This window comes from Salminus brasiliensis, chromosome 7 (assembly GCF_030463535.1).
Source record: "Salminus brasiliensis chromosome 7, fSalBra1.hap2, whole genome shotgun sequence".
Classification (NCBI taxonomy): domain Eukaryota; kingdom Metazoa; phylum Chordata; class Actinopteri; order Characiformes; family Bryconidae; genus Salminus; species Salminus brasiliensis.
This window is the reverse complement of record NC_132884.1, coordinates 20925164-20946944: the sequence shown is the minus strand read 5'-3', so window position 1 is coordinate 20946944 and position 21781 is coordinate 20925164. Positions and strand designations below refer to the sequence as shown.

Sequence of the window (21781 nt, the reverse complement as noted above, 5' to 3'; positions counted from 1 at the left end):
TAACTTCTTCGCATTATGATTCTTATAATCATTTCTTTGCATTATGTGAGCAGTTGTTTTCGAGCAGTTGTCAGTTCTGCAAATAAATGTTCTAAATAGCAATATTTTTATTTGAAATGAAGGGGACATATTGTCCATGGTTTATGAAATACAATGCAAATGTTAATTTTCCTAAACACATTGCCTATAAATAGTAAAACCAGAGAAACTGATCATGTAGGGTGGTGATTTTTTCCAGAGCTGTATATATTATGTATTTCCACCCAAACTGATTTGATGGAGGCACTGAAAATAACTGGGACATTTGCTGAGGAATGTTTTCCAAACATTTATTCATCCCAAACTTTCAGTCCTCAACTGTTGTGCAGTGGTCTAGGAAGTTTACCTGACGCGAATCTCCTGAATGTCAGGGACAAATGTGTGGACCCTTCGTTTGGACTCTGGGGGTCCGCTGGGGGATTTCTTGCCCTCTCCCTCAGGTACAGAGTCTGGACTGGGGCTGATAGCACGGGAGCGAGGCGTTGGTGGTCTGGGCACAAACGAACCACGCTTAGTATAGACACGTGTAAAAGCCTTTAGAAGACTCATCTGTAGCGTCTGTGACTATATTTCTTACATGGGAGGAATGCACAGAGAGCTGGTGTATGATATTAAGGCCTTTCCTACACACAATTACAGTTAGCCTACACAAAATTGCATCTGTTGCTCACATTGTTTATAAAAATATCTGTTAGTTAGCTTTAACTGTACTTCCCACTATAGAGCATTAAGCATCTCAATCCAGGCTAATACTGTGCACATGCAATTGCTGTCATAATAACTTAAAATAATAAGACTGACCTGAGTTCGGTGTTGCTGCCGTAGCGACCCTCAACCAATGATGGGCAGGTTGAGGAGGGTGTGAGGGTGTTGAGGGCAGAGACTGAGGTAGAGTCTCTCAGAAGAGTTACAGACATCTCACTCAGCTGAAACACAGGCCATTAAAGCACACTCTTAAAATCAGAGGGTTCTTTAAAGAAGCTTACACAGTTTTTATGGAGCCAAAAGTGTTTCTTCTTCACAGGACAGTTCAAGAAACAAATCTGCTGAAATAGTTTGGCTTAAGTGTATTGTTAGCACCTCACCTTGCTCTCACTGGCACTCACACACACGTGGCTGTAGTCTCTGTTAAAGGTGTGAGTAAGCAGACGCAAACACTGAAGGGACAAGAAAGATGTGAGGAGTTACAAGGGCACATGAAAAAACTCCATCACTCACTAAAGTACAGCCTGTTTAGTGGATCTGTGCAATCCCAGTACATTTAGCTAAATCAATGTGGAGTCAAAGCAGAGGTCCACAGCAATAAAATAATGATTAATACAATGTGAAAACAGCAGATTTCGTCAATTCTTCTTTGACTGTTTACAAGAAATATCCTCTGTCTATCCGGAATGTTTCCTCCCATGTGTGTTTCTCGTAAAGGCGCTGACTCACCTTGGCTGCAAGTTCTCGCTGCCTCTCATTGGGGGTGTCCGGTCTGGGTGTGTCATCAGGGCTGTGGCTCAGCCCCGGGTGGGCCGATGGGGAAGAGGACTCGGCAGGATCTTCACTCCCGCAGGACAGCAGCGGCTCCTGGCCCAGCAGCAGGGTGGACTCCAGTTTCTCCCTCAGGAGGAGGTAGTGCCTGGTTTTCTCCACCTGCGGCAACATGATCACAGAGGGAACGCTCAAAGGCTTGAAAGTTTTAAAAGGACATGAGCAAGCACTGCTTAAGCTCTAAGAGCCTGTACGTGGGCCCACCCTTTAGGTTCTCGCTCTCATTACTACATAACTTACACATTACATTGGCAATCAGAAAGAATTGCTCACATGTGCATATGTCATACACTGATGTTTAGCAACTGTTTTTGATTTTTTTTATCCTGTCTGTTCACGTAAAAGAGGAAAACCACAACATATTCCAGATATTCCAACAAGACAATGCACAAGTTCCAACAAGTTGCCACACAGTTCACAGTTCACTAAGCAAAAGTCAGACTTGATGTGTGTAGAAGAAAGAAATTAGCAGCAAAAAAAAAAGAAAAAAAAAAGAAGATAATTTTCAAAATAGTGTGAAGTTGTCTTTAGGACCATAAGACCTACACATGCTGACAAATATATAAAAATACTGATACATTTTATAGAAAGTAATCATTTAAAAACAAGATACAAAATCGTAATGTTTAACAGCACTTGGGAGGTCCTCCTGAAGACAACCTTGGCCTTTTCAATCACAGAAAAGGCGCCATTAGCTTTACAGTGCTTAATCATTACTGATCTCAGTCAGTCTCAAAAGTTAGATCAGGCAAAGCAGTAGTAATTAAGCTACTGTTGTTTAAATAGCCATGGCATGAAATGCCTTTATTTTATTTGGTTTGTTTGTATATTTAACATACTTTATCCAATTTCAGAGATACCAGATTGTGGCCTGATGCAGCCAAGCTATTGCCAGCTCTGGCAAAAATTAAATGCTGGGCAGGAATCATTCACAAGACAGTCTGGTCATTTTATGACCAATCAAATGAATGATTCACTGTAATCCAGACGGGTTTATTGAGAAACAGCAGGAACAGGCGCCCCTTTGTGTGAAAGTTTGCGCTATGTGGCGTTCTCTACCTCCTGCAGGAGGCTGAGCTTCTCCAGCTCCCACTGGTGGTCCAGGATGAGGCTGTCACTGCGGGGCCTCCAACCAGCCAGGTTCTCCTCCCCTCGCACATATGCCACTGATGTGTCCAGCACCCGCCTGCGCCTCCTTTGCATCCCTGCAATATTCAGTATAATTCATAATGTAACTCATAGACATAGTCATAGCTGCTGAAAATGTTGTTGGATGTTTTAGCTTTTTGAAAATGTCCTTCATTCAGCACCTTCATTTAATTACAGTCCTGAGAAGTAGTAAATGCACGTGGGTTTTATATCCACCATTTTTTTGCAAATTTTGAAAATGGGCAAAAAGAATAACACCTGAATGGAAAAAGCCATTTTTTATTTGAAAAATAATATAGCTAAAGCCAAATTGCAAAAAAGAGTGTCAAAAAAGGGTTTTTCAAATAAACAGTGACCCATAAATTCGTGAATCACATGATTATTTTATTGGCTTGCAAGGCTGGCCAGTGACTGGAAACGACTGGCCCTACAGATGATGCGATAAAAAGATTAAGAAAAAGGCTGTAAAGATGATTCTGCCAAAAGCAAAGATTGAGCTAACTCTTTTCACTTTTGCATGTGATGCCACTCCAAATCATGGAAGCTAAAAGTAATCTAATCTAAAGTTTCTTCGCATTTTTTTTGCCAAAATTTCATAATTGCACATAATGTTTGTGAAATGTTTAAATGGAAACCAGGCTACATTCTCAGATTTCCAAGCTTTAGAAGTTCTCTGACTCTGCAAACATTTTAAGCTTGTAGTTTCTACAGTGTGGAATATTAAAAAAAAAGGCAGTTCAGGAGAACTGTGGCAGTCAAGATGAGATTTGGAAGACTAAGAACTGCTCATATGCTGGTAAGAAAGGCAAACGAAAACCCCTATATGACTGCCAATAACCTGCATGAACGTTCAGCTGACTCAAGATTGGTGGTGAACTGTTCTAAGGTGCAGAACTGCTTTCACAAACATAATCTTTACTGAAAAGTCATAAGAAAGAAAACCAGCAACCTCAAGTTAAAACCCTAGCTACAATCAGCAAAAAGTATGGAAAAACAAGAATCTACATTTCATGAAAACCTTGCCAAGTAGGAAGCACAGAAGTGCATATATCATGGTTTGATGTTTTGTTTCAACCATATACGTTTAACTATATGTTAAAGGTTGATGCTGTAAAAACAATAGTTTCCAGAGCAGGATAATCATCCAAAACAGTCCTCTGACCTTTTTAGCTGGCTACAAAAAACATAGAGCTCTGATTTTGGCCCAAGGGAGGTGTTTCTAAGCCCTTTAAGGTGCATTGGCCACATCTGTGACTCTGGTCTGACTTTTTATTCAACACACAAAATAAACACAAATGAAAGTTGAGGGTAAATCCCTTACCTGGGCTGCCTGCATCTGCCAGATGGCACAGACTGAGCTCATACACTCCGGTAATTCGGTTTCTGCAACACAGAATTACACAAAGCATTATAATTCATGAAGCGACAAAACTTCCTTTAGACCTTTAAGCCTGTGAAGACAAGCACGGTGTGCCTACCCCTCTGATGGCCTGAGGCTTCCACTGCTGAAGAGGTTTCTGATAGAACGTGATGCCGAGAGCTTGGCGTCCCGTGAGTAGAACACCATGCAGAAGTCTTTGGTTATAACTGCAGGCTGAGTGCAGTTCTCCATCTAATGAGGTGGGAAAACCCTTTTTAGATCATTTGCTCATAAACAGTTCTGAACAGAACAAGAATAAGTGGTTGGGTGAATGCAGTGGTAATCGGGTCTCTGTCAAACAGATGTTAGTATAGCTGTGGTTTCAGACTTATTTAAAAGGCACATTTACACAATTTTTCCACCGATACTCCAAATGCAGTCAATCGGACAAGAGTCTATGAGACTAATATAGCTAACAAGTCATCAAAGCTTTAATACACTAATTAGCACTGTGCAAACTGCATGCTTAAAGCATCACACACACGTCTCAAACTTTTGTTTGACAAATTGTTAAGGCTATTGTGTGTTTGTCACATACTGATTTCTACACTGATTAGACGCAACCAGTCTTGTGTCTCGTCTAGTATAATATAGATGGTTAAATGAATCTCCAACATTACCTCTAGGTAAGCAGACAGAGTCATGTAGATTTTCTCTCCATATGGAGTCACTCGGTTCAGCAGGAGGGAATTGTGCATGGACGAATCCCAGGCTGCCTCGAAACGGTAGAACGTCCTACACATAGCATCAAGGGAGGTGAGTAGGAGCAAGCTCATAACATACTTATTTCTATACTTATTGTAAGCATAACATTAATTGTTAGATTATATAAAAAACATATGTGGCGCAATTTAGAGAATACTAACACAGTCAATAATTAATGCAAAAGAAAAACAGCATTATGACATTTAGAAAGTTAGCTAAAGAGTTCATTTCTGGGTACCAAAAGGCACTGACAGAGGGAGTTAAGGACGCAACAACTGCATGCCAAAAAAAACCCAAAACTAAATAATAATAAACAAACAAACAAACACTAAGCATGTGAAGTTGTTTCTGAACAACACCATCACCATTAGCATGGAGCATGACCAAATCACCATGGAAAGAAATGGGGAAAGATCAGGGACAGACAGAGAAGGGGGAAGATGGACAGGGGGAAATTGTACCTAGGATCAATTCCCAAGGAAATGCTTTGTGTGGCAGGGAGAGAATCAACGATATAATCATAGGTAAGAGAGAAGAAATGAAAAGCCTTGTCGCTGACGCTCTCATGATTGTCTCATGATGACAAAACATGGGAATCAGCATTTACTAACTCCTGAAACGCCTCCACACATAAGTGATATTACAATAAATAACAGTATATTGGCTCATAACTCCATGTGACTATTACAATCCAAATAACTATCATCCATCCAACAAAACAACCATATGGCCCAACAAAACATCCTATCAACCATGTAGACATAGAGAATTTACTGCTTTCTGAGTATTAGACCTGCTCCCAGATAACCTCATTCCATGTGAAAGTTCTACATGAGCACAGTATAGACTGCATCTCACAAGAAAGCTGTCTTCCTCCCTACTGCTCCTCCACCCTTTGCTGGACTGCTTTGATAAATACAGGTTTCAACCCGCTCAGATAATCATGTGTTGAGTTCACTTCTATTTCTGGCCTTGTGCCCAATGGCTCCGTGAGAAATCCGAGCCAGGATGAGCAGCTTTGTGGCCGGTAAGGAAAGCGGATCAGACATCGCTTTAGATGCTGTGAAAAAGGCTGAATAGGGATGAGCCAGTGGGAATCCATGATGCTGTCTCCCTGAGGGGTTGAAAGAGAAAGACTGCAATATTGCAGTACTGTTGTTAACGTGCTCTCATTTGCTTTACCACACCATGGTTCCACACAAGTGGCCATTTACAGGACAAGGGTGGGGAGGGGACAATGAGGAGCATATGCTTCACAGCTACGCTGGCCTTAGTTGAGCTGAGCTGACTAAGCACACTATAAATTGCTATATCTGACTTAAGTTTCAGGTGCAGAATGAAAACCATGACGCACTGGTGAGGTTTTTTGGGGTTGCAGCTAATTGTGTCCCACTAAAGCCATTTCGCACAAGACATGGTTACCTCGCTACCATGACATGCTGCCCTGCCCTGCAATTTGCTTCTGTACTAATTAATGTAGCCTTTCACACCAGCTCTGCGTGTCAAAAGGCAATCGCAATGGTACTGCATGCATGTGGCAATCGAGTGGTTTATAGGTTAACAGTACAAAATATTATATATGCAGTATTCCTGCAAAATGCTGGAATCTGGGCCAATTAGCATCTCAAGAAACAGCTACTTTGAAGACAAAGTATTTATTTATTTATATTCCACAACAATAAACTATTTGCCAACTGATACTTGAAACAAAAAAGCTAGCAAGTAACAGTAAGGTCTGTTAACAGCTAATTAAAAAAGATCTGTTTAAATTTAGCCTACATTTTCTTGCTACAGATTAAAGCATCTGCAGTTAGAATACATAAATGTTTGTGGAGACCCCTTCTAATAAATACATTCAGCTGCTTTGGAGCAGTGGAATTGTGTTCCCTGGAACGATAGTAATAGGTGGGATAAGAAGGTGGGGTGGTGATCATCCAATACTCTGGCCTCACTAACACTAGTGTCACTAAATGCAATCAATTCCTTACAGCTTCAAAATCTAGGTAGAAAGCCTTCCCTGGACAGTAGAGACAGTTACTTCAACACAAGCAGGTTAAACTCTTTATTACCCTTGATTTCAGAAGAGACAACGATTAAGCAGGTGTCCTGATACTTTTGTCAATATAATGCATGTTTAATTTTATACGTTGTAAATAGCTGTGTCTGCCATTTTTTTGCAGTTTGAAAAAGTAAATGTTATCAGCAATACCTAGACTTAATTTGCCATCAGGTACCCTCTAAAAGGAGAAATGGTAAGGCAAAGTCAACGAGGGCATAACATCAGTACTGAGGTGCTGGAATTAAGTGAAACAAAGGAAGACGGAGCTAGAGAGGGAGAACTGGAGGAGGCTCATGAGTGCTCTCTCACACTGAATCTCTGTTTCCCCTCTGTCACACACATGCACACACTCATGCATACACCCTCCCACACCAGAGGTCTTATGAATAGTATGTAAGCTAAAGTAAGGAACAATGTTCATACAGCCTCCAGAACCACTTGAATAAAGGAGGATATGAGGTAGATATGAATAAAGTAGCAATAAAGCAGGTTAAGCACCAGAATGCAAACTTAAACTTGTACACCACTGCCACATAAAGTCATGTGAAAATGTTAGGACACCCCTTGAAAACCTAAACTTCATTTAGACGATACTAAACCCTTAAACAGCCTATGGATTGCCGGTGGGCCGAAAGTGTTATTAAAACATCCATTACTAAAGAATAGCCAACCAGTTTGTACAGAAGTCCCTGTAGTAATACACCTTAGTGTGTAATAAGCCTTGGAGTGTTAAGAGGTTAAGAGATGGAGGTAATAGTACTAATCACATAAAACTGAAGAATGTCTTTAAAGTAATTTGTAAAATGCAATAGTAAAAGAACTGTTCTAAGATCTTTTTAAATCCCTTCCCAGACTCATCTGCAGCTGTGATCTTCTTTCTTAAGGCATCAGAAAGCTCTCAGGATCTCACCATGGTAAAAACTCTCACTTCACCAATCAAGAGCAAAGCAAACTAAACTTCTGAGGTTTAAGTAAGACAGGCTCCTTCAAAATCCCCTATAACAGGTTCTAATCATCTGCAGTTAATGTATTACAACTGATTCTAATTCTAGGCATTTTATTAAGTAATAAATCCAGGTTTTTCAGTTTTCAGTTTTGTGTTTGTTACATTACTTCCATCTCTCAATATTGTTCAAGTGCAGATCAAATGTCCATATGTTTAAACATATTAAAAAAGACAAAGGTATTCATGGGGTGTCTTAACTTTTTCACATGACTGTACACTAAGCCCTTTTGTTTCTTATGTTATGAAACAATGTACAGTAAATACACTTCTGTCTGTTGTTGTCATGTTTAGCTTAGACCTGTTCTTGTGTTTTCTTTGCCTCTGTTTTTAGTCTCTTATTTTGAAGCTGCTCGTGCTGTCCATGCTCAGCTCTTTGTTGATGTTGTGGCATTTGTCTCTGCCATAGCCCTGCCCAGTCTTAACCTTTTGACACCCTGCGTCCTCATATGGGGACATTGTTTTTTGCAAAAATGACTTCCTGTACAAAGACTAAGTTTAGTTTTTTATACTTGTTAGGTCCTCTCATTGCCCTTTGAAGCTGTTGTTTTGTGTTGTTTGTTGAGTACTTATACCCCTGTGCTTGCCCTGTGTCTTGGGCTTGCATTGTGAGATGTTTGCTATAGCTTCCCCGACTCGACACTTAATTCTGCAAAGTTGAAAAGTGATGCTTCCAAGCGTTCGGCCTATAGCGCCAACACACGCAAACATACACTAATGTGCATACACATCCAAATCCAGTAGATAAGCAGCATGGTTCCTAGCTCTCCAGTGCAGCAGCACCACGTTCCCTGATTCTGATGTTCACGCATTCATTTTCATATACTCGAAATAAACACAAACAAGTAGACACCCCAAGAGTTTCCTTGTGGGATCGAGAGAGAAACTCTAACTCCTTTTCACCCAAAAGAGTCGATTTCCTCTGCGTTTTCCTCCTTCTCTGTATTTCTTTCACTTCATCTTCTCCTATCAGGCGTCCAGCCTCTAAGTCATGCTCCTGGCAGCACATTCGAGGAAAAAGAGTCCTTTTACATGCTTTGGCTCTCGTTCCATCAAGGGCCTAAATGAGATTTGAGAATTGTTGAACACACATAGGAGTGAGTTAGCACAAGAGCGCTAACGCTGAGGTAATGGTTCTGTGGATTAGCTTTTAGTTTGGAGTGTCTGGGTCTGCCGGCCTTGGCCAGCGAGTGCTGCCGAAGTGTTCCTAAGGCAGCAGGGAGAGGAGGAACTCTGGAGTCCTATATCGCTCCTCACAGCCGCTGGGTGTGTTGAGGTGTTGGGGTGCGGACGCCGCTTTTTGTGCTGTTTCCAGAGAGTCTCACGTGCGTGATGAGTATGCAGTGGTACTCCATATCCGCCTTGTAAGGGCCTTAAGCTGCACATCCCACCCAACCCCAGCACACTCATTCACACTCCACTGACCTTTAACTGGAAGGAAATTACACTTGTTGTTTTCCTCCATTTCCATGGAGTCTTGTTGATTCTTAAACACTGTTCAGGGCTTGAAAGGTTGAGGATTTGTGCAACACATGAAAACACTGGCATTTCAACCAAGTATTTAAATAAGATATCTACAGCATAGGCACTGTGAAAACTACCTGCTGTTTTCATTTAAAGATGGCTGCTTTAAAATGTGGGATTACTGAACATCAAATAATAGGTTAATAGACAAGAGCTGGTTAATCTGTATGTAACAGTTACTATATATATATATATATATATATATAACTATTCATATTTAAAGGAATAATTCAATTAGACTAAATTAAAGCAACCCGGCTATTTAAAACAAAATTCTTCCAGAAATCAAGGGATCTGTGTTTTGAAGGCTGTTTTGAGTTAAGGGGTCCTGCAGTACTTTTCCAAGTATGAAGACTTCCTTTATCAAAGATAACGGATGGTATGCTACAGAAAGGGTGGGCACATGGCGGTCAAGAGGAAGTATTGACTGTGTTTACATTACATTTCCAGACATTTTAGCAGCTGTTACAAGTAACACTAACATCTGTTAGCCCCACCTATACAGAGTAAGTTGTATTGTTTGCATACACATCATTTACTGCTGGAATGGTTCATAAATGGTAGGTCCTGTTGCAAGTTTAATCCCCTAGACCAGCAGGAAATGTAGATGGGGGAGTGAAGGAGCAACACTTTCTCCTCCTTCAACATTCATGGCTGAGAAAATCTTGAGCTAGGCACTTAACCCCCAATTGCTCCATGGGCACTGAGGTTGCTTTGTGTGTGCTTACTTCCCCAAGTCACTAGTGTGTGTGTTTGCTTACTACCACGGATGGATTATATGTGGAGGTACTTGGTTGTTTGCATAAAAATATCAATGTTGTCCAAATACTATAATTATTTAATAAAAAAAAATGTGCCTCATTCTCTCTTATACTGAAAATAGAATAATCTAATTTCAGGTGTTTTCACCTGTAATATAAAGATAGTGGAACGCATAAAACAAAAGCAGCACTGCCCACTAGTGGTAAAAACCTGTTGAGTAAATTCGGCCTGGAAGATAAAACTGTCATCTAGGATGTTCTGTGCAGACAAGAGAGCTGATCTTGGTCATGAAATGATCTTAAATCATCAGGAACAGAGTATTAGCTCAAACCAAGGTGAGGGAAAGTTGAGGAGTACAGCCTGTGTGTGAGGAGAGTGAGAAAGACACGGCTCGGAGGGAACTCCTAAGTCCATAAATCACAAAAGCTCACAGTGTGTGGGGCCTGATCTTCAACCATCGTCCCACACTGCAGCGAGCGTATTTTACAGCACCGCTTTGACATTTGTGGTGGAAATTCATCTTGCTGCGGGACAGTTTTAATTAAATCATAAATTTCTAATCTAGAGATGTGATCTAAATGTGCTATGAGCCAGAACAGTAAATTTTACACAGATGGAGTGCCTGCGTGTGGGTGTGTGAAGACGTGGTGACTCACGAAGTGACTCAGATTGCTAAAAAGCGGCCTTTAAAACTGCTACTCCTTTTAGTCTGGGCAGAGAGTGTTCTCAGGTAAAAGCAAAACAAGAGAGACCTGCGGCCGACGCCCTTCCTTCTGAGGATTATAATGTGAAATGGTAAAATTGGATCTCTACCACACCTCCTGCAAAGATTCAGCCAAAAGACAGCCCATACAAAAGCCAAGCCATGCATTCCACAGCCACCTAAAATGCCTGCAAAAACATCTCGCGCACAAACATACAAAGGCCACACGCACAGAAAAACATTTCCAAGGGAGCCAAAGCGAAGCTCCCTCGCGGTTCAGGAAGGGAACGGGAAAAGGAAGGAGGGAATAGAGACAGACAGATACAAAACGTGAGGGAGAGGCAGCAGCGGAACTGGGAAGCCGGAAACATAAACGAAAAAACATAAAGAACGATGGAGACTGACTGGATGGATGAACAGAGAGTCCAAAAGCAAATATGCATTAATATATATATACATCTGTATATAAATATATAAATATCTTCTACATGTGTCTAAGAGAATGAAAGGATAGGGATTCGAAAACAATATACCTAGGCATGTCCGAATCAAGAAACTGTCTGCAAAAACACAAAACAACATTCCGTTAGTGGGCTTGAGGGCAGATGTGTCAGAGCAAAGGCTCTCCATGATGTTATAGACGTGGGCTCATCGCAGGGGCTCAGCCAGCTGTGAGTATACTGTTACGGTGGCCATCTTGACTGAAGCAGGGCAGCCATTTCATTTCACACAACAACAATACAGTAAGCCCAACTGGCTAGGCCTCTGCCTAAGCGCCAAGTCACTTTCTTCCGATGTGATCTTTTTTTAATTCATCCGAGTGTGAGGCATGAGATTATGCTTGATGTGGGGAGGAGCACTGTGGTTACACCATAAGAGAGGAGGTCACGGCTGATCAAATAGAGAAGGGGGGGAGTGGCTGCATTGCTTGCGAAAAGAGCAAATCTAAAGAAGCGTGAACCTATCCCTGGCGATAAGAGAAAATTTAAAGGCCAAGGCATTAAGATCTCACAGTGTTACGAGACTATGTGATGTGAATGTATGTTAAAGCTAAGATGACACTAGTGTAAGTGATGGTACATTGAGAGTTAATGAAGTCATGTGCATTGCACTCTGAATGAAAAGTGAGCACACATCAGCTGGATATATCATCATGCTGTGAGTTGCATGAGTTAAACTGTACTGTGTTGTGAAGGCAAACAGAATTGACATCGGTTACCGTGTTGTACTGTTAATGAGATGCAAAGGTTAGTCTTCAAACAAGAAGTTGTAAAGTTATTGCATGCAGATTACAATCATGCCATGGTTACGGATAGAGATGCCTTGCATTCTATCCTCAAGAGTGATCAGCAGGCAATTCATTAGTAGAGTGGTATGGAGGGTATTTGGGGCAGAATGGACAGAGTTAATGGGATGGATGAACAGATGAAGAATGGACACAAAGTCACACAGCCAGCAAGGAGGTGAACTAGAGAACTACTTTCACTACTTTCATCTTCTTTGACATCGACTGGGAAGGACAGCAATCTTTACATACAACTGGAAGTCACTGGGATTTGTTTTGTGTGTGTGTGTGTGTGTTATTTTCCAATAAACATGTGACCTCCTTCATCTAGACTGATAGAACCACATTCTGTCTTGCAAATAAAATTAGGGGGTTAATATTGTCAGGGGAGATAAACAAAAGAAAATGGTACAGATATGCAAAGTCAGTATGTAAGTATTAAAAAAAAAAAGAAAACGTCCCAAGCGTTCAGACCCATAGCTTCCTGGTGGGTTATGGGTCCTCATCATGCATCAGGCTCTAACTAGGGTCCAGTGCAACAGCAGCAGAAACCTATTCTGCAACTCTGGCACATTCTGGCATCATGAGCACTTTGAGAGAGGAGTGTGCAGAGAGTGTGTTCAGTTGCATTGAGACGAGATAAGCATCCACCTGGAAATGCTTACAACGCTAAGGACGTGTGTGGATGAACAGAGGCGGCCTAAATAATAATGTGGCAGCTCCAGTCACTTCTGGGCTGCCAAACGTCACTACTGTGCAGGAGACTATGGTGTGTTTGTGCAGAGGAACATAAAAGACTCAATATGCCTTTCTTCTCCATCAAAGGTTGGCGTTGTCTCTGGTGCTGTTTATTCTGAAGCACTCCCCCGAGTCAGGCCTTTAAGAGGCCCTTGGAACGCGACTTTGCACTATGTCATTTCTCTCTGGCAAAAAAGACGCCCCTTTTTAATGTCGTGCCTTTTAAGTTTGTGCAGTTGTGCTGTTTGTCAGGGCTTTGGCTCCTTTTCTGACATCAGATGCCAAGGCAGACTGAACAGGGTAAAAAGAGCCTGGGTAATGCAGAGCTCTGCGTAAAAGAAAGCTCGGCTGCTGGCCTTCTGAAGACAGGGGGCAGTACACAGAATGGGAAAGCGGAGAAAACCTGCTACTGCATGGGTTTCCTGAAGGCTCGAAGAATACAGCAAAGAGAGTTTTTTACCTCAAATTACACAAAGTGAAGTTCTGCACAGTTAGGATGTCGTGCTAATGCCTGTGTTAATATATCTAATGATGTAATCAGCATACTTTAAGACTATAGAAGAATACATCTGACTGTACTGAAGAAGTTAAACAGAATTCTGTTAAATATTAATGTTGATTTCCCATTAATTATCTTAGTTTATCTGTCTGATTCTCTAAACCACTGGGATTCAGAAACATGCCTGTCATCAGGAGTGGGTCGGATGTATCCAGCAGACAGGATGTTGAGGGAGAGGATGTTTGGGTCAATGATGGTCTCGTCTGCTTCAGGTGTGTTCCGGATACGCCCTGAAACACAAACATAAACCTTGATTGCAAAAACAGTAATAAACTTACAATAAATTTACAAAATGTTATTTACATTGTGGAACTTATGTTAGCCACTTTAATGACATTCAGGATTCGGATTAATAAGGGAAAGAAAAGGGTACAAACTCACCAACAACCAGCTCACGAACCTCCTTCCACTCAATGTCACCCCCTGTCTCATGCACTATAGTCACTGTCACTCTCCTTTGGATTCCCTGTGAAAAGACAGACATTGAGAAAAGTTAATCCTACAACAGATGACTCTTTTTCTTGGACAGACACTGTTCATATGTGTGTGAGTATGTCTCTGAGTATATGTGTAAAAAGTTAATTGGACAGCAGACCTGGTGTAACAGGAAGTTGCCATGGCAGGGCATTCCACCTCTGTGGTCGACTGCTGCCGGGACATAGCTATGAGACAGAAACACACAGAATAAAAATAAACCACTAGTCTAATTAGGGTGACCTGGCACCAGTGTGAATTAATATAATAACATAAGGTCTGTTGAACATAAGGTCTGCCATAGTTATATATATGTGGCCTTCCACAACAAAAGCTCATCACACAGCATAATCTTGATTATGTGATTTTACATGATTTAATTATTTTAATTGATGCTTCCTTATAATTACAATCCATTAACCATTACTGCCATTATACCCACACTGTGTAGAATTAAAAAAAAGCAAAACTGGACATTCCCAGATGTATCAGATACAGTCTCACATGTATTCCAAACCAGTATTACAGAATCACAAAAAGTGTGCAAAACTTAGCCTTGCTCTGTTTCTTTAGTAACTATACAGATACTAAGCAAAGTTCACATTAACAAAGTCACCCTTAAAGTATTCCTGAAGGCAGCTGAGAAAATCTGCTCTGTTACGCCAACATCACCATGAGCTCAAAGTTAAAATGATTACTTCGAACTGACATTCAGGATGACCTTTAGTTTCCTCAAATCCACAGTGTGGAAAAAAAATCTCACAGTACAGCAGTGTTCAGTTTGTGCGTGGTCGGAAAGGTCAAAAAAGATCATGGCACAAACTTACTCTCCATTGGCCTCCAGTTCACAAATCTCAAAAAACACCATCAGGTCATATTTACAGTGGCAGGGTCCTGCCGTGGGCCGCGTAAGGGTCGTCAGCTTTGTTGCAGGTACTGATGGAAAAGAAGAGAGAGAGTTTCAATTTCAGACATGACTGCGAGCTACAAGGGAGTCGTTTCACTCACAAGCTGGAAAAGAGGAATTCGAGTTTAAAATGAGGAAGGCCAAGGAGAGAAATGTGACGAGTAAGTTCATGAACAGAGGAGCGGAGGAAAAATACAGTAAGAAAAAGGGAAAAGAGGAAGGCCAGGGATCCAGAGAAAAGGCAAGTTCTGTTTCTGAATGAATGAACAGTCATTTGAATAACAGTGATCACTCCACATCTGCCATTTGCAATAATGCACTTTTAGTCACCCTTCTGAACTTCAGAATCCAGGGATGGATGTACCCTAATAATTTATATAGTCATGTGACAAAATTGAGGACATAGCTTAATTACATGGTTATAGAAAATGCATAGTAACCTCCCTAAGATGTTTCCTATGATGTATCTCTCTGATATTAACTGAGATGATGTTTTACCCAATGTTTCACACAGAATTCTTTCAGCTGTGTGACAGATGGTCTCACATTTTCCTTGAGCCTCCTTTGATACAATAAGGAATTCTAAGTGGATTCTATGATCCTATGAGCTTGCCAGGCCTTTTTCTTTCCAGATTCATATGCATTTTTGAAAATAAAAAGGCCTCAGAGAGCTTATGGGATCTGGTCAAACCACACACTATAACAATGAAGAGAAACCAATGTCTGAGGTTTAAACAAGACTGGCTCCTCCACAATCCTCTCTAACCATGTTCTAATCATCCACAGCTAATGTGCTGCACCTGATTGTAATTCTAGGCATCTAAAGTAGTAATAAATGTGGGGGTGTCCTAGCTTCTTCCTCACAAGAAAACCTTTTTTCCTCTTCATTACAATGATTTGACATATTTTTAAGACATTTCTTCAGTTGTATGTGTTTAATTATATCATCTCAATATTGTTAATATGAAGATCTAATATCCATATTTTAAAATGTGTTAAAAAAACACATTTTACATGTGGTATCGTAATTTTTGTACATGACAATATAATATGCTTAGAAACGATGTTTCAAGAAATAAACTAATTCCTTCTCACGTCAGTAAAAGTAAATGATCATGTATGTATCATCGTGATTATTTCTGACAAAGAAACTGCGAATGTTGAGGGATAACTGTAGCAAACTATGCAGATTCAGTCCAAATGTGAAAAAAACACACAAGACACACACATACATGTAGCACAGATTCAGCAGAGAATCTCACCTACCACTGCTACAGTTACAAACCATAAGTACAGAAGAGTGTGTATGTCCTATTAATGAGGAGGAACCGAGGGAGAGAAAAATAGCTGGACACTTGCACACTTTTTGCACACTTTAAGTCTGAGAAGTGCCCCGAAACAAAATATCCTCCAATCAATGCACAGTTACTCGGCTGACAAGTTAAGTTGTAAGTGTGATAAAGTGCCAAACATAACAAAATATATGTTACTGTCAGTAAAACAGGACAGTTTCACACTGTCATCATCTTATCTGTATTCGATGACAGGAGAGTCTTTGTTTCAGGGACTTTCCTAGACCTCAGACACACACAGGCATTACAGACCCGGTTTCTGTGCTTTAATTACTGAACAGATAGAGAGGGGTGGGGCCGGCAGTTTGGCTTGCTCCTCCCCCTCGAGGAGGAAGGAAACAGCCACGCCCGCTGCATTAAGTGCGTGTCCCGACAGGGAGTCCACCAATGCCCCGTTGAAGACCTCTGGCACCAGGTAGCGAATCAGCTCCAGGGTCTTCTCCCGATCAGGTGGGGTGTCGTTATCTGCAGCTATATTCCCACCCCCAATGACACAAAACTGAAGTGACATGGACCTCAACAAGCGACAAATACATCAACAAACAGGCACAGCCGAGGCAAACTGCCCAGGCTGTGATATTAACTAAGGCTGTCTCAATTTGACCCAAACACTTAATTATAGATGAAATTTAGTCTGCTTTATGTTATAATTTGATGATGAATGGACCAATAGACATTTTACACTGACTGGAATTAAGAAGGTTTTTGCCTTCTACTGTAAAGTTAGGATTTTGGAGATACAAGGTTCTTGTGTGACAATGTAAAAAAATTCAAATGATCCAATTGGACTCATATATGCATGAATTGCTGCACAGTAGTTTTACTGTTTCTCTTTATTGTTTGTCATTTAATGAAAGAAATAATCGTAAATGTTAGGCATGGTTGTATATTAGTTCAATCTAAATTGTCTCTCTGGTTTTAAACAATTTAATATAATTAGTAGGCTGCCTAATTACCAGTGAAATTGATAATGACAGCCCTAGTAACAACATGACATGACAGACAAAAAACATTTAATACCAGGCTTCATTTTATGAGGCTGTGTTGCTCTCACCTGGTTTGGACAGAGGCATCACTCTTGGGAACTGTCTTCGGCATGGGCGCAATGGGCTAGTGAGACATAAAAAATGGCCTTACTAATTTCGTATTTTTCAAAAATATATCTTAAAATTAAAAATGTAGACTAATGCTAATCCAATCTGTAAACTGTGTAGGTATTAAAAGGATGAATTTAAGAAGGATAACTGTTACAATGTGAAGGAACTGAGAAAAATGCAACATAAGCATAGCATAACAACAAATTCTGATGCAACTACCTGATAAGGTCCTTGCACAGAGGGGGGAAAGGCTGCTTCTGATAGTGTCCAAACACCTCAAACACAATTGGCTGGGTCTTTATGTACTCCACAAAAGACTTAGTAACCTCCACAGCGATCTAGAGCAAGCAGAGAAGCATTGTATTAGCATCTTATCTAAGGAGACGATACAACTTCATGCCCCCTTGCATTCAGGATCCTTACGTTCTGAACATGATAGAAGCCCAATGGTGGACCACGTCCAGTGTTCTTCAGTGGCTCTGTGGAAAATGCCTCGTCATGCCGATGGATAAAACTGAAAAACAAGAGTTTGTCGTCATGTGCACAGCAGAAACAAGCAGTTATACTGTACGAAGAAATTCTTACTTTGCAGTTCCTCCATTTACCAACATAATTTTATAAATATTAATATAAAAAGAGAGAAACATAATAAGTATAATAATAATAATATTAATACATAATATTAATATTATTAAATAAATAATAATACTAATAAAAAATATACACATACACCAAAGTAACGCTAAGTAAAAGTAAGTTAAAGAGTACAGTACAGAAGAGTACAGTAAATCTGTAGTACGAAACATTTGCTTCCTTTCTTACGCTCATTTATTTACATTAGCCAGCTATTTTTTGTATTCACCATTAGGACAATGAATAATTAAAAACAAAGGGAGCTACTCATGAGGTCAGTCTTAATGCGTTTCATGTTCTATAGCAACTTGGTGAACTTGATGAACTTACTTGAACTGGCAGAAGATGTCTGCATACTCTGCAGAGATGCTGGATGCTTGGAGCACAGTGACTCTGAATGTAAAAACCTCTCCAATCCTCAGGTGCTCCAGAGTTCCATCCAGAATGCCGTCCAAACCCGACTTAACCGGGCTGTCTAGATCCTCTGGGTTTGCTGCAGAAATAGTACATCGTTCATAGTAGGTACTGCATAACAAGTTTTAGGACTTCTAACTGAATAATAAGGCTCAAAGGTCACCTCCACATTTTGAACAATGACAGTGTTGCATTTACCATATGCTAAAATGAGCTTAAAATATCATTTCATACCTGCACAGGTGTTGTTATTGACTTCATCTGCAGAGGGCACCATATCTGAATTCTGCCCCTCACCCTCCACAATTCGCAGCTCCTCCTGTGAAAGTCCAGTTCGGGACAGACCAGTAGGACACGACTCTGCCTGGAACTGAAAGAGAGACAAGTCAAAAGTTACCAAATTTCCTTTTCTGTTCTTGTATCCTATGGCTCTTGCTTACCCAGAACAGCTGTGTTTGGGACCGGAACACAACAAAAATGTGGATTGCCTGGACAGGTAATCTTTGGTTTAACCTTACGAAGTTAAGATTATTACTAATGACAACAAAAGCAAGCTGAAATTAAATATAAATTTATATCGCTGGTCGACATTTTGTCAAACCCAAATTTTTGCCATGTTTCTATCACTCCTCGACCTCAGAATAAATGGAAAACAGAAATAAAAGTAATACATTCTATGGGTTGTGATAAACCTACACTAGTGTACACTCCTAATATAGGGTATACGGTAGGTCTTCAACTGTCCAATCATGACGCTTAAGTTTCTATGCTTTTTTTACCTTCTCAAACTGCTGGTCTTCGAAAGATATCTTGGCGGTTCCGGACTGCCGTACACCGGAGCCGTAATCAGGTGCCTCCTCATCGGCTGGAGGAAAAACCAGAGAGCCTTCACTTCACTTCCTCACGAAGTCACACACACCGTGTCGTTCAGATACACCCACCAGTATAAGGATTACTGCACACTTTCTCAGTAAAGATGGATAACCTTTTTTGTTTTTTTGTTTTTTTTTTAACCCGTGATGGTTGTGTAAAATAGACCATAATCAGATAGTTATCATTTCTACACACTAATTGAGATGTCACCCTCATTTTCTCAAAACATCATTTTTCAAAACAAGAAATTCAAAATTTAAAGAAAAAAGAAGACTTTTGTGATTAAACTCATTTTCTTTTTAGCAGTTTGCAATTTGTGGTGCTTGGAGCAGGACAAAACACTCAATACAAAAAGGTTTTGTATTGGTTATAGAAAAGAAAATTGTGTTACAGACCATGTGCACAGCTTTATTCTTTGTTAACCTTCACAACAATAAGCTAGAGATCATTACTCCCAACACAGCAGGTAAATACATTTGTATCAATTAAAGAAACATGTTTTAGGCTCCTGGAACGACATTTATGATCAAGAATGCGGACAAAGTCTTTATGAAAAACATTTTTGTCAGTGTCAGCTGATCCGTATGTGTTTACAGCATGTGTAACATATTTTGCCACTGAATTTGTTTATTGCGTTTTATGGAAGTGGGAGGTGGTTATATTTGAATTTCTTTTAACAAGTGAATTAAACAACTGATATACAGGGGGTTGGGTTCCCTAGAAATATTACATAGAAGTGCTCATATATGAAATAAGTGAACTCCTCCTTTAAGCCAAAAGTGAAGTCTGTATTAGGAGAAATATTAGGCATCATTTCTATTGGACAGCTTTTACTTTTTACTATTTTACCACCTTTACCAGAGTTTTACCTAGCTAACTGAACAAACCTGCTTACTAAAATACCTCTTAAAGCCCAAACTCCCCTCAATACCTTAACAGTGTATTCTCAACTCTCACTAACTCAAATAGAGTAAAACTGACATGTTACCAGCCATAGTAGTTTTGGCAATATCTCATAAATGGTGTAGTAAAGTGCATTACCTTATTCAATGGTATGCTAGAAGAAATGTTAGAAGGTGGTGTTTCGTTTTCTCCTTCATAATTTAGGGTCCCAATCTTACCTGATATCGCCTGCACAGCCACTCGCAGAAAACCCTTGACCTCTCCCTTCTCGCTGACGATGGCTACTCGATGAACGAGTGGCACAGGATACAGCAGATTACTCAGATACACAAAGGCCCTAGAGGAGAGAAAGACGGAAAGGGAATAATGAAAGAGAAATGCATTTTGGCACCAAGGGGTTGATGTCTTAGTACAGTGGACAAACACAAACAAACAGCTGCAAAGCAACCAAACAAGCAGGGACTGTAGTGGCTCTTTAGATGAGTTGCCCCTTACTGAAAATCCTGAATCAATGGCCAAACTAGATCACTTTACCCTCTCTACAAGGAGTCTGTGGGTGAATTCTTTGCTTTATAGACCTTGGGTGGGTTTAAGGAGCATGAGCTAGGAGTGGAACTAAACTCTTTGTGTAGGAAGCTACAGTATAAATGTGGAAAACAGTCCAAATATGAGAAAATATACAGTATGTATGTGTCCAAGAGGGGACTGAGTGAATGCATGGATATGTGTGTATGTATACATAGTTAATTATGTGGTACATGTCCAGTCAGTCAGGTCATAAAGGCACCAAATTAGTCTAAAGCTAGTTTGTACAAAGATATTACTTTGGAGTTCAAGACTCTTTCAGTACACAAGCTAGCAACCATTTAGCATTTCCATGATTCAGCACAATCTCAGATGTTGATCTCAAACTCTGGTTCTTCGACACAATCTGACTGCAGAACATATGTATGGTAAAAAACTAAGTTTCCCATGATCCCATGGAGGGTAGACATTTAAGGGGTTAGGGGTGGTCAGCAAAGGAAACAGCTGAATACAAGATTGGTGAGGTGCAAAGAAAGCATGCTCAGGACAAAAAAAAGGAACCAAAGAGTGTCTCAAGTGACCCAGGTGATTGAAAAAAAGGCAAATTAAAAATACCAAGCACCACTTAGCTTGAACAAACACTGCCAGTCCTAAAAGCAGTACGACACCCAAAGGTAAACAAAAAAGCCATACTGTTACAAATGTGCGACGTGTTGCACAAGTGCAGCTGAACCAAAAGCAAAAAGTGAGCGTGAGCCAATCCACCAAGAGGTCTCCGCGTCAAACCTCACAAATAAAGTGAAATTAAACGAACGCTGTGCCATGCCTAGTAGAGACAACTGTTTCAGAAACCAGCTCTTTCATCTTGAGATATGGGAGACATCCTGAATTACTGCTTTGCCATGTTATAGGAATCAATTATCGAGTCACCAGATGAATCGCTGAAAAATCTCATTCATCGGAAATCCATGCCATTTAAAGGGAAATCGGAACTTGTTCGTTTCTGTGTTGGACAAAATAAACATCTGCTATGCGTGTGTCCACGCAAGCCTTCAAAGCTGTGTGGCGTTCTTTGAAGAAGCGCTAAGTGATGCAGCGCAGGTAAAGCTGTGACACACACT

The 21781-nt window shown here is 40.4% G+C and overlaps 1 protein-coding gene across 12 annotated transcripts in view; it reads right to left on the bottom strand.

Annotated features, from left to right (window-relative positions):
- The window catches only part of kif1aa (kinesin family member 1Aa), a 70852-nt gene that overhangs the window by 5364 nt on the left and 43707 nt on the right, over nucleotides 1–21781 (bottom strand). For 4 of the 12 annotated variants that reach the window (XM_072684075.1, XM_072684080.1, XM_072684081.1 and 1 more), the window contains 20 exons: nucleotides 20354–20472; nucleotides 19139–19245; nucleotides 18594–18729; nucleotides 18276–18438; nucleotides 17736–17826; nucleotides 17532–17650; nucleotides 17270–17325; nucleotides 14784–14892; nucleotides 14078–14144; nucleotides 13864–13948; nucleotides 13607–13712; nucleotides 5311–5334; nucleotides 4765–4879; nucleotides 4203–4336; nucleotides 4046–4107; nucleotides 2635–2780; nucleotides 1474–1677; nucleotides 1125–1196; nucleotides 841–965; nucleotides 386–529 (listed from right to left, as the gene is read on the bottom strand). In XM_072684075.1, the coding sequence (XP_072540176.1) occupies nucleotides 386–529; nucleotides 841–965; nucleotides 1125–1196; nucleotides 1474–1677; nucleotides 2635–2780; nucleotides 4046–4107; nucleotides 4203–4336; nucleotides 4765–4879; nucleotides 5311–5334; nucleotides 13607–13712; nucleotides 13864–13948; nucleotides 14078–14144; nucleotides 14784–14892; nucleotides 17270–17325; nucleotides 17532–17650; nucleotides 17736–17826; nucleotides 18276–18438; nucleotides 18594–18729; nucleotides 19139–19245; nucleotides 20354–20472 (2184 nt within the window). The remainder of the gene's footprint in view (nucleotides 1–385; nucleotides 530–840; nucleotides 966–1124; nucleotides 1197–1473; nucleotides 1678–2634; nucleotides 2781–4045; nucleotides 4108–4202; nucleotides 4337–4764; nucleotides 4880–5310; nucleotides 5335–13606; nucleotides 13713–13863; nucleotides 13949–14077; nucleotides 14145–14783; nucleotides 14893–17269; nucleotides 17326–17531; nucleotides 17651–17735; nucleotides 17827–18275; nucleotides 18439–18593; nucleotides 18730–19138; nucleotides 19246–20353; nucleotides 20473–21781) is intronic. The other 8 variants (XM_072684076.1, XM_072684082.1, XM_072684084.1 and 5 more) reach the window with 3 other exon arrangements.